General features: G+C 56.1%; 1 protein-coding gene across 1 annotated transcript; it reads right to left on the reverse strand.

The window, feature by feature from the left end:
* Nucleotides 1-2420: 2420 nt before the first annotated feature.
* CEBPB (CCAAT enhancer binding protein beta) lies at nt 2421-4457 on the reverse strand. The gene has a single exon (XM_025263296.3). It carries the CDS (start codon nt 4109-4111, stop codon nt 3062-3064), a length of 1050 nt encoding a protein of 349 aa, XP_025119081.1. The 5' UTR covers nt 4112-4457; the 3' UTR covers nt 2421-3061.
* Nucleotides 4458-12907: the final 8450 nt, after the last annotated feature.

The raw sequence follows: 12907 nt of genomic DNA on the forward strand, positions 1-12907 counted from the left end.
CCAAGTCCTCTGGGCACAGCTCTGTCCACAGTGCCCCCATGTGCCGCCTGGAGCACCATCAGAGCCCTCAACCTGTTAACTATTTCTCCAAACCCTCTTCAAGGGCCGTCAGATGGCTCGGGTTTAAATTCCTTTAATGCTGCTTCCAAACTGTGAAACCATAAGCAAGTCACTAAACTCCGGCATTCGAGGTGCATGAGCTGGGGGGCAAGGATTCCTCCAGGCAGGGCCCAGGACGTGGGTGGGGGCTGGGGTTACCAACCAGGCTTTCAGCCCCAAGCTTTCCCCAGAGACTTCGGAGCCAAACATGGCTAACTGGCTCCACCCTTGTTCTTCCTGAGCAGTAACCCCGCTACCATAGGCCACAGTTTACTTTTGTCAAACCTGTGTAGCCCCTTCCCTGGGTACTTGTGTCGATGATAGGAGGGTCTGAGTGTGTGAACAGTGACACTCCACACTCACTGTGCAGCAGCGCTCAGGAAACAGGAGCTTGGGGCCACTCTCTGCCCAGACTTCTCGCCTCCTACCTCCTTTGCTTCCTCTGGTGACAAAAAATGGGTGAGAAGTGGCAGTCACCAGCCAACTCTTCACGACTGAAGGAGCGAGGATTGGAGAGGTTCCCTCCTAAATGGCGACTTCCTCCCCCATCCCCCGAGCCAAAGACTGAGCTACCTCATTCCCGAGGTCAGTCCCCCACCCACTCTGCCCCTCAGCAGGTAAATCCCAGAGGCAGGAGCTGATGCCCTGGTGCTGGTACTGAGCGGACTTTGACGTTGCAGCTTCCCATCAGTCTTCCGGCCGCCCAGGGCCCAGGTTATGTGTGCCCAGCGCCCAGGCGACAAACGGGTTTAGGGAGGTGGCATTTGTGTTGGTCCTCGGCTCCGTAACAGTGGGGGCTGAGTGTCTGTTTCCCACAGGCTTCCACGGGTGGGGGGGGGGCGGGGGGAACATCCAGGCACCCAAAGGGCAACGGAGAAGAAGCACATTGCCCCTTCTCAAACCACAGTATCACCAACTGCTCCCGAGATCCCAGGCTGTCCCAGGTCCTCAGCAAACTCATCTACAAAGCCCCCCTATGCCACCCTCCCTCAACCCCTGAATTCCTAAAGCAGGGCTCCCCCCACAAACATATTTCTCACCCTTAGGGGTGTGACAGCCAAAAGGCAGATTCACAGCTCTGAAAGCAGGCTATGTAATGGTAGCAACCTCTTTGAAGGTGGCTGTGAGATTTAAATGAGATGGGCAGGTCCAGGGCTTACTGGACACTGGCCCCTGGCGAGCGCTGGCCACACTCGCACTGCACTGAAGATTCAAGTGCCAAATGCCAGGAGCCTCCCAACGAAAAATAATAACAAGAGCAAACGCTTATATAACACCTCCTGCGTGCCAGGCACCGTGGGACGCTGTACGGGTATCCACAAACCCCTCCGTCTACATCCTCAACTCTCAGGAATGCCATCCAGGGCTGGAATGGGGGTGGAGGAGCCATGCAAAGGGGAAGGCAGGAGTGTAGCAGGGGGCAGGGAAGACGCAGCCTTGCCCGGGGCCATTTCTGTCACAGGGAATCAGGGACGGCAGTCCTGGGTTCACACCTGGGCTCAGCGTCCTTGAGCAGGTAAGCCTGGGCCTCAGTGTCCACAGTAGGTACAAGCAGGACAAGTGGTGTTAGGAAAAGGAGTGAACGTATAGGAACCCTTCCCCCGCCTCCCCAACGGAGCTGGATTCTGGATTCTCCCCTCCCTCTGGCCAGAACACACAAACACAAGCTCACCCACACACCCAGGCTACTCTCTTAAAAATATACATACGCGCACACACTATTTTCTAAACACCCTGCCCGGCTTCACTTTCGAAACAGTCTGCTCCGACTTGGGTTCAGTAGGACCAAGACCTGTACCCCTTCTCTTTCAGAGTCACAGTCCCGTGGGCTGGGTCCCCAAGCACTGTGCAGAGATCAGAACCCGCCAAGCCCCTCCAAACCCAAGCCCTGCACTCAGGACCAGCCGGAGGCCCTGCAGGCCCTCCCCAAGCAGGGCTCCTAGTCACTCCTCCCCAGGACTCAGCGGGACTGAGTCACCCTGAAAGCCTGACCCAGCACTCCTCTGCCCCTCCCCCGAGCCAGGCCTGATACCCCGATCTCCAAGCGCAGGCCCTGGGGGTGGGGCTGGGGGGCGGGAGTAGCAGAGGAGAATAAGCAGCTGCAACACCCCCACCCAACCACCTAAAATGCCAAAAATAATAGCAGCTCTCTCTCTCTCACACACACACACACACACACACACACACACACACACACACACCAACAACAACAACAACAACCCCCCACACACCAGAAAGGCAAATATAAATCCAAAATAAAGGGGAAGAAAAAAAAAAAAGCCAACTACTGCCCCCAAAAGGCTTTTTAAACAATCTCAAAAAAAAAAAAAAAACAAAAGTTTATTAAAAGTGTTCTTAATGCTCGAAACGGAAAAGATTCCCAAATATACAGATGCCTCTTTTCTCATAGAAATAGATTATTTTTTATGATACAAAAAAAAAGGCCAAAAAAAAAAAAAACCAACAAAAACAAAAAACAACATCAACAGCAACAACCCCGTAGGAACATCTTTAAGCGATTACTCAGGGCCCGGCTGACAGTTACACGTGGGTTGCGTCAGTCCCGTGTACACACGCGTTCAGCCATGTTTAAACCGATTGCATCAACTTCGAAACCGGCCCGCCCGCCGGCGCCCGGAGAGGGGGGTGGGCAGAAGGAGAGGCAAGAGTTTATCATTCATCTGTACACATAGACATCTCTTCTTTAAATAACACCACGGGCGGGCGCCCCGTCTGCACGTGCGGCTGGTGTGGACAAAAATATAGATAGATATATATAATAAAATATTAAAATTACCGACGCGCTCCCCGCGCTGCCCAGTGCCCCAGTGCCAAAGTTCTGCCGGCGCCGCCAGGGGCGCGGGCGGGCGCGCGGGCGCTCCCCGGAGTCTCGGCGGCCGCTGCGCGCCCGGCAGCGCGGGGGCCGGCCGGCCGGCCGCGGGGGCCGCGCGCGGGGGCCGCGCTAGCAGTGGCCGGAGGAGGCGAGCAGAGGCTCGGGCAGCTGCTTGAACAAGTTCCGCAGGGTGCTGAGCTCGCGCGACAGTTGCTCCACCTTCTTCTGGAGCCGCTCGTTCTCGGCCGTGAGCTCCAGGACCTTGTGCTGCGTCTCCAGGTTGCGCATCTTGGCCTTGTCGCGGCTCTTGCGCACCGCGATGTTGTTGCGCTCCCGCCGGATCTTGTACTCGTCGCTGTGCTTGTCCACCGTCTTCTTGGCCTTGCTCTTGACCTGCGAGGGCGCCGGCGCCGCCCCCGCGTAACAGGCGGCGGCGGCCGGGGTCGCCTTGGCGTCGGCGGGGCTCGGCGTGCCGGGCGGGCTGGACGACGAGGACGTGGACAGGCTCCCGCTGCTGCCGCTCGGCACCGCCTGGTAGCCGAGGTAGGCGCGCAGCGCGTACGGGAAGCCGGCCGCCATGCCCGCGGCGCCGCCGCCTGGAGCTCCGGCCTCCTCCTTCCGCTTGCAGTCCGCGGGCTCGAAGCCCGGCTCCGCCTTGAGCTCGGCCGGCGGCGGCGGCGGCGGCGGGGGCGGCGGGTGCAGGGGCGCGAAGCAGCCCGGGTGCAGCGCTCCCTTGGCGGCCCCCAGGCGGCCCAGGCTCACGTAGCCGTACTCGGCCGCCTTCTTGCAGTTCTTGCCCCCGTAGTCGTCGGAGAAGAGGTCGGAGAGGAAGTCGTGGTGCTGCCCGGAGGAGGCGGGCGCGGGGGCGGGCGCGGGCGGAGCCGCCTCGAAGGTGTCCGTGGCCGTGGTGGGTGCCGGGGCCTGCGGCGCGCCCAGCGGCTCCAGGTAGGGGCTGAAGTCGATGGCGCGCTCGTGCTCTCCGATGCTACCCAGCTCGCCGACGGGGGGGCGCGGCCCGGGTCTGGCCGCCGGGGGCGCCGCGGGGGCCGCCTTGCCGCCGTACGCAGCAGCCAAGCAGTCCGCCTCGTAGTAGAAGTTGGCCACTTCCATGGATTTAAAGGCGGGCGGCGGCGGCGGCAGGGGGAGACATGCTGGGTCCCAGGCCACCAGGCGTTGCATGAACGCGGGTGCCCGGGGAGGGGGCCTGGGGCTGCCCGCGCCGGCCGGCCCGCAGGTGGCGCGGCCTCCCGGCTCCGAACAGTCGCTGCTGTGTCGCCGCCGCCGCTGCTGCTGCCGCCGCCGCTGCTCCGGGGTGGCCGCTATCAGTGCGGGGGGCTGCCGGCCGGACCCTCGGGTGGGTCCCCTTCCCGGTCCCGTGCGCGGCTCTGACTCGCTAAAGTTTCTCCCGAGCCCGTTTATTTATAAAGGCGGGCCATAGCAACGGCTGCGTCACGCCCGGCGGCGGCCCCTCCCTCCCCGGGCACGCAGAGGACACGCCGCGACCGCCCAGGACCCCCAGGCGGGCGCCGGCGGGCCGGCCTGGAGACCCGGAGCGCGCCCCCGGGGGTCCCCCGGCCTGCGGGGCCGGGGGGAGCGGCCTCGGCCCCCCCTCCCCGCCCACTCCCACCCGGCGGCCCCGAGATGGCGAGCGCGGAGAGGCGCGAGCCCGCCCCCGGACCGCCCCCTCTGGGCCGGCCGCCGGACGAGAAGGGAGGGTGAGCCCCGGGAAGGGGCCGGGCGGCCGTCTGCTCCCACCCCGAACGCGGCCGCCGCCCGCCCCCTGCTGGAGGAGAAGCTGGCCTTCGGGAGCCGCGGCCGCCGGGCCTGGCTCTCTAAGGAGGGGACGCGCCCCCCTCCCCCCAGCCAGGGATGCTGGAGACCCCAACACCTCCCAACTCGGACTCCCGGAGGGGTGAGCCGCCTCCACAGCCCTTCCCCGAGTGCGGCATCGCCCCTAAACTGGCACCCCTCCCCAGATCTGGACAGGAGGGACTGTCAGACCTGCGGTGACTCCCCTTCTGAAATAGGAAGACCTGGGGTTGGGGGCTTGGGGAGATGCAAGCGAGGGGGCAAGCGCCCCTCCCCCGGCCCCGCCCCCTCGAACCACACCTGGGTCTTCTTCAGCCCCACCCTGCGCTGACCTGGGGCCCTCTCCCAGGACGGTGGAACAGGGGTGGGGTGCCCCCCGACCACACGCTGTGTGACCTTGGGCTAGTCACTTGGCTTCTCCAAGTGTCAGTCTGCGAGGGTGTCCTTCCTGTTATCTTTATTAGTTGTATTAACTGTCTCCAACGCAGACTCCCAAACGCTCACCGCTCTGGGACACACATCAGAAAGAAGGGCCTCCTCCCAGGGTACAAAGAGGCCCAGAGGCCCACAGCACACCCAAGATCACACAGGTTCATGTTCCCCACTGTTCTCAAAAGAAAAGCCCTTATCCGGGCGCCCTCAGAGCTGTTTGTCACCCCCCTCCTAAAGCACCTGTGTCTGAGGCTGGTGGGTGGGGGTCCAGGCAGGACCGGGGTGGGGGTGGGGTGGCATGCAGAAGAGAGGAAGGAGTTCTCTTTCAGCAGGCCCCTGCTGTGCGGTGAGAGGGGTCTGGACCCAGAGCTTGCTTTTTCACCCTGCCAGGAGGATGCCCTCGCGGCCCCTGGTTCACTGAGAGGGAGAGGAGATGGCCCACCAGGATGGGAACGCAGGCCCCAGGCCCTCCCTGCTGAGTGGGTGCCAGCCGCCCTGACCCTCTCCTGCACCATTCCAAGGCCATTTCGGCAGCCCCTTGGGCCTACCCCTCTGCCACTCCCAGCCCCCGGCGCCCCAGGCAGGAGCTCCCAGCCTGCCTGGTGCTGACCCCCGACCCACTGACCCCAGCCCTGGCCCTGGCGGGCAGGCGGGCATTGCTCAACCTTCAGCGTTATCTGCTGAGCTGGGGTGACCTCCGCCCCGGAGAGCTGGAGAAATGACATCTCTGAGTGCCCTTGGGGGGTGGGGGGCAGGGAGGGACAGGGTGAGACACTGGCCCAGCCTGCTGGCTTTCTGGGCCTTCCCAGCAGCCTCTGGGCCAGGGAGGGACCTAAGGCCCTGGGGCCACCCATCCAGGCCTCCCGAGCTGCAAAATGGGACACTCAGGCCCCCAGAGGCCCTCCCAGCCCCACCTGCGGGCGAACTTCCTTCCTAGCCCTTATCTGCAGCTACCATGATCCTCGTCTTGTCTGCCTCGGTCCCCCTCTAGACTACCCGCTCCATGAGCGCTGGCCCTCAAATACGGGAAATTGCGGGTCAGGCATGCTCAAAATTTACCGGGGAACAGAATGCATTTGCATTTGCTATTACCTCTGGATCAAGAACACAGATTCCCCGGCTCTGCCCAAGGCAGCTAGCTCTGCAGGGCTCAGCCCTCAGGTGGCCTCCTCTGAAAGCCCTCCTTGACTTCCAGGAGGCATTGCTGTGTGTTTTGCTCACTGCTGTTCCCCCAGTGCCTGGAACAGTGCCTGGCACAGGAAGGGCTCAATAAATGAAGGTAGAGGAGGAGATGGTGAGGTTCCCCCCACACCCTGTTAACTGGACTGTGTGATCTCTCTGAGACTCAGCACCCACCCCCACCTCTTGGGGTTCTGGGGAGATGTGGTGAGACACGGGGAGTCTGCAGCTAATTGAAGGATTTGTGTGTGATCTCAGGTCAGTCTTTCACCCTCCCTGAACCATATTTTAAGCCCTTTGCATATACTAACTCATTTAATCCTCCTGATCATTGGTAAGAAGCAGGTCCTATTATCATCCCCACTTTACAGATGAGGAAACTGAGGCCGCGCAGAGCTCAGGGTTTCTGTTCAAGGTCACATCCCAGGGGGTGGGAAGGATTAACGTCTTCCCGGCCCAGCCTTCCCCTTTGGGTTTGTAATAAATCATAACAGGTCTGATGTGAGCCCCATTTTCCAAGTGGAAAAACTGAGGCTCAGAGAAGGGCGGTTGGGGGTTACACAGTGAGTCAAGGGGCCACCCAGGCCCTGGGGACCAGCCCCCAAGGACAGATTCAGTCCCATCGGGGTCTCGCCCTTACCTACCAAACACTGAGCCCCTGGCTTCCCACCCTGCTGCCCCCGACGCTGGGATCAGTGGCGATTCCCACCCCAGCGCCTCCGCAGGTGTCCTGCAGGGAGGCTGCCTGCCCGGGTGACGTAAGCCCTTGTTTTCACAAGGCTGGTTGCTCAACAGGCCCTGCCTGCTGCCCCGCCACTAGCGCTCAGCCTTTCCCCGAGGAGGGGGGTGATGTGACCGAACCACTATGGCCCAGAGCGCAGGAGCACGGCCCAGCGGCCCTGCAGACGGTGAGGGCCCAGAAAGCGGGACCCACCTGTCACCTCCCGCGGCGACCTCTCCCAGGTACCGGTGGCGTAGCTATCCCTAGGAACTCGGGGCGCGGAAGGGTCTGAAGGCGGCAGCTGGCGCCCGGATCCAACCCAGAGATGCGTTCGGCTTGACCCCCGCCCCGGTGATTCGCTTCAGATTTTTTTCTCTGTCTTGTTTTTTAATGACTGTGTTGCCAACATTTAACAAAATCAAGGCATGTCACATCAAAATTCGAAATTCTAGCTTCACTTTTAAAACCGGAAGCTGTGGGCTGGGCCCGCATGGCTGCGAATGGTGGGCAGGAGCCAGGGGGGCGACTGGGGAAGAACAGGCCCTTTCCTGCCCCGGTCCGTGCCCTCCTCTGCCCCGAAACTGCTTTCAGAATTCCTTCTCCCGGTCTCTGCCGCTTTTCTTTAGCCCCGTTTCCAGGAAGAGGAAACCAAAGGTGTCCATTGTTGCTTCTTTGACAAACAGTGGTCAAGGTGTTCTCGGCGGAGCTTAGAAGTCAGCCAGCAGGTCGAAAAATAAGGCTGACGGGGGAAGCATCAGAGAGGGTCGGGAGAGACGGTCCCTGGAGGCTCTGGAGCTGGGACGCCGTGGGGCTGGCCTTCTGTTCCTGCCCTTACCCTGCAGGCTGTGGCACTCTGGGGTCCCCCTCTAGACCTCAGCCCCTCATCTGGTCAACGGGGGTAACGCCACTCCCTCTCTCGTGGGCGTTCTGGGCCCACGGCACCCCCTCACACCGGCCCACCTCAGCACAAGAGAGTGAAGGACCTCCCCTGAGCCCCGCAAAGCACCTGACCGTGCGTGTCCCAGAAACCTCCCAAAGCAGGCAGGCCTGCAGGCCCAGGGCTGGTTAGGACTGCCCCTGGAATCACAGTGAATTGGTACAAGAGCAAAAGCCAGATCGCCCCTGATTCCTGTGTCCGACGTTTTCCCCCACCACGCCTCCTCTGCCAGACCTCACTTTCCCCATCTGCCTAGATTAGATCCCGGAGAGCTTCCAGGTCCAGTGTCCTGGGATCCGGAATTTTGGAATGGGTGCGAGACCTTCGGGGCTGCTAGTGAAACTTGTCTGAGCGCATGCTGCCACCACGTGGCCAGCTCTGGAAATGCAGTCAGTTCAGTTCAGGTCGCTCAGTCGTGTCTGACTCTTTGCAACCCCATGAACCGAAGCACGCCAGGCCTCCCTGTCCATCACCAACTCCCGGAGTTTACGCAAACTCATGTCCATCGAGTTGGTGATGCCATCCAGCCATCTCATCCTCTGTCGTCCCCTTCTCCTCCTGCCTTCAATCTTTCCCAGCGTCAGGGTCTTTTCTGATGAGTCAGTTCTGGAAATGCAAGAGTGATTTAAATGAATCTTTGATGGAGGACCTACTGGGTACTTGGGCTTATGGGCACTGTGGATACTAATAGATGCTCACAGGGCATGAGCAAGCCACCACTGAAAGAAATAAAAATGTCCAACAAGCAGACAAAAGGTACTTTGCTTTAGTCATTCATCAGATATTTTTTGGAACCTACCGTGTCTCATGTCGTAGAGACGTATTCACAAACAAGACAGAAGTGATCCCTGTTCCCATGAAGCTGATATTCCTTTTGGGGAAGATAAACAGTAAACAAGGTAAATGAGTTAAGCATACAGGGTATTATCTTCTGGAAAGTTTCGTGGAGAAGAATACATCAGAGGAGGGGGATGGGGAGCACTGGGGGATTTTACTTTAACTTGAGAATGGTCAAATAACTGTGCCATGTGACCAGTTGTGTTCAACTCTTTGCGACCCCGTGACTGTAGCCCTTCAGGCTCCTCTGCCCATGGAGTTTTCCTGGCAAAAATGGGTTGCCATTTCCTTCTCCAGGGAATCTTTCTGACCCAAGGATCAAACCCATGTCTCCTGTGTCTCCTGCATTCAGATTCTTTACCTGCTGAGCCACTGGGGAAGCCCGTTACAGTTATTAAGTTTTTAGAATGGCCAGGGGAGGCCTCACTGAGGTGACAGGTGAGCAAAAACATGCAGTGAGAGAGTGGGCCATGCAGACAGCAGCAAGGAAAACGGCACGTACAAAGGCCCTGGGGTAGGAGCATGCCTGGCTCGTGTAAGTAGCAGGAAATTATCTTGTAGAAATAGTGGGGGCCATATCTCACAAGCCTTTGGAGCTTCCCTGATGGCTCAGTGGTCAAGAACTCGCCTCCAGTGCAGGAGATGCAGAAGACACGGGTTCAGTCCCTGGGCTAGAAAGATCCCCTAGAGAAGGAAATGGCTACCCACTCCGAATATTGCCAGGAAAACCCCATGGAGCCTGGCGGGCTACAGTCCATAGGTAGCAAAGGGTCAGACATGACTGAGCATGTAACGACTTTGGCTTTTACTTGGGGTTAGGGGGAGCGAAGGCGAGTTCTGAGCAGAGGAGGGACAGGAGCTGACTTAGGTTCTGATAGAATCCGTGGGCTGCCTATGGGGGATGGACTGTTCTGGAGGTTAGGGAGGAAGCAGGGAGCCCAGCGAGGAGGTAAATGGAGTCATGCAGCCAGATAACAGTGGACTCCACCAAGCCATGGAGGCTGCGAGAGAGAGAGTGAATCCACTTTAAAAGTAGAACCTTCAGGATTTGCCGAAAGATCCAGTTACAAAACAACCACACAATGAACCATTCTATAGCCACTTAAAGGGACAAGGTGAAGTGAAGTGAAGTGAAGTCGCTCAGTCGTGTCCGACTCTTTGTGACCCCATAGACCGTAGCCTACAAGGCTCCTCTGTCTATGGAATTTTCCAGGCAAGACTACTGGAGTGGGTTGCCATTTCCTTCTCCAAAAGGGACAAGGTATATGACATCAAAAGCCCTAGCAATCAACAGGGAAAAAGGTAGATATATTTGATGCATCAAAATTAAAAACTTCTGGGCAGTAAAGGACAAAATCAACAGAGTAGAAAGACGGTCTACAAGATAGGAGACAATATTTGCAGGTCACATTTCTGATGTTGAAGCTGAATCTCCAATACTGACCACCTGATGCGAAGAGCCAACTCATTGGAAAAGACCCTGATGCTGGGAGAGACTGAAGGCAGGAGGAGAAGGGGATGACAGAGGAAGAGATGGTTGGATGGCATCACCAACTCAATGGATATGAGTTTGAGCAAGCTCCAGGAGATGGTAAGGGACAGGGAAGCCTGGCGTGCTAGAGTCCATGGGGTCACAAAGAGTCAGAGAGGACTTAGCGACTGAATAGCATCTGAAAAGAGGTTAATATCCAGAAAATATAAAGAACTCCTACAACTGAACAGAAAAGTTACTCAATTAAAAACAAGCAAAGGCTTGAAATAGACATTTCTCCAAAGAGGATGTGTGAATGACCAATAAGCACATGAGAAGATGTTCAAAATTACTAATTATTGGGGAAATGCAAATCAAAACCACAATGAGAGACGACTCCACACCCACTACTGCTGCTGCTGCTGCTGCTAAGTCGCTTCAGTCGTGTCCGACTCTGCGCGACCCCATAGACGGCAGCCCACCAGGCTCCCCCGTCCCTGGGATTCTCCAGGCAAGAACACTGGAGTGTGTTGCCATTTCCTTCTCCAATGCATGAAAGTGAAAAGTGAAAGTGAAGTCACTCAGTCGTGTTCGACTCTTAGCGACCCCATGGACTGCAGCCTACCAGGCTCCTCCCCCCATGGGATTTTCCAGGCAAGAGGACTGGAGTGGGGCGCCATTGCCTTCTCCGCCACACCCACTGACTACTGTAAAAAAAAAAAGAAACAAGTGTTGACGATGATATGGAGAAATTGGAACCCTTTTGTGTTGCTGGTGGGAATGTCAAATGGTACAACCAGTGTTAGGAACATTAAGGTACTTCCTCAAAAAATTAAAAAAGGAATTACCATATGATCCAGCAATTCCACTTCTAGGCATATACCCAAAAGAACTGAAAGTAGGGTTTTGAAAATATGTTTAACACCCATATTCACAGCAGCAATTATTCACAATAGCTAAAAGGTGGAGGCAACACAAAGATCCATTGATATATGAATGAATAAACAAAATGTGATCTATACACACTAGGGAATATTATTCAGCCTTTAAAAAGAAGGCAATTCTGACACAGCCTGCAACATGGGTGAACCTTGAGGACATTATTCTAAATGGAATAGGGAGGACACAAAAGGACAAACACCGTCTAATTCCACTTACGCGCAGTGCCTCGATCAGTCAGACTCAGAGACAGACAGAAGGGCGGCTGCGGAGAGGGGACTCGGGAGTGGTTTGTCAGGTACAGAGTTTCAGCTTGGGAAGATGAGACAGTCCCAGAGATGGATGGTGGTGTTGCTTGTACAACAGTGTGAATACACTTGATGTCCCTGAACTGTAGTTGTGTGTGTGTGTGTGTGAGTGTGTGTGTGCACGTGCTCGGTCGCCTCAGTCGTGTCCAACTCTGCGACCCTATGGACTGTAGCCCGCCAGGCTCCTCTGTCCATGGGCGTCTCCAGGCAAGAATATTGGAGTGAGTAGTCATTTCCTCCACCAGGGGATCTTCCTGACCCAGGGATTGAACCCCTGTCTCTCATGTCTTCTGAGTTGGTAGGCGGATTCTTTGCCGCCTGGAAGCCCAAACTGTAGTTAAGACGGTTCATTTTTTTGAACTTTTTTTTAACTGCTGGTTAATTTTAACTATTTACTTGGTAGCAATTTTTGGTTTCTAGAAGAGTTGTAAAGTCAGTACAGCATTCCCATAAAGTCTTTGTACAGCCTCCGATAATACTAGCATCTTACATAGACATGACACATTATCAGAACTATGGGATTATAAGATGGTCAACTTCGTAGAGCTACCATATGGTCCAGCAGTCCCACTCCTGGACATGTATCCAGAAAAGACGAAAACCTAATTCGAAAAGATTCAGGCACCCCACTGGTCATAGCAGCGCTATTCACAACTATCGACAGACGAATGGATAGAGAAGAGGTCGGAGATATATATTTATGTGTGTGTATGTAATGACTCTGCCAGCAAAAAAAGAACGAAGTAATGCTATTTGTGGCAATGTGGCTGGACCTAGAGAACATTACACTTAGTGAAGTAAGTCAGACAGAGACAAATACTGCACAATGTCACTTATATGTGGAATCTGGAAAACAATACAAATAAACCTATACACAAAACAAAGATACACTCACAGACATAGAAAACAAACTCATGGTTACCAAAGGGGACAGGGACAAGGGATAAACCAGGAGTATGGCATTAACAGATACAAACTACTGTGCGTTAAATAGATGGGCAACAAGGATCCACTATACACCCCAGGGAACTATAATCGGTATGTTTTAATGCCCGGTAACAGAAAACCTGAGACTATATATGTATATATACCTGAATCACTTTGCTGTCCACATGAAATTAACACAATATTGCAAATCAACTCTACTTCTGTTTTTTTTTTAATGATGGCAAACTTTATGCTATGTGAATTTTATAATACCACACTTTTTTTTAAAGGACAAGGTAGCTTTTTATGTCAGCATGGAGAGACACCCAGTGGGATTGTTGAGTGAAAGAAGGGCCTGGCAGAGCAGTTTCCTGGTAGAGTGTTGCTTGTTGTGAAAACCTTCACCATTAGCTAA

This window comes from Bubalus bubalis, chromosome 14, assembly GCF_019923935.1.
Source record: "Bubalus bubalis isolate 160015118507 breed Murrah chromosome 14, NDDB_SH_1, whole genome shotgun sequence".
NCBI classification, from domain to species: Eukaryota; Metazoa; Chordata; class Mammalia; order Artiodactyla; family Bovidae; genus Bubalus; species Bubalus bubalis.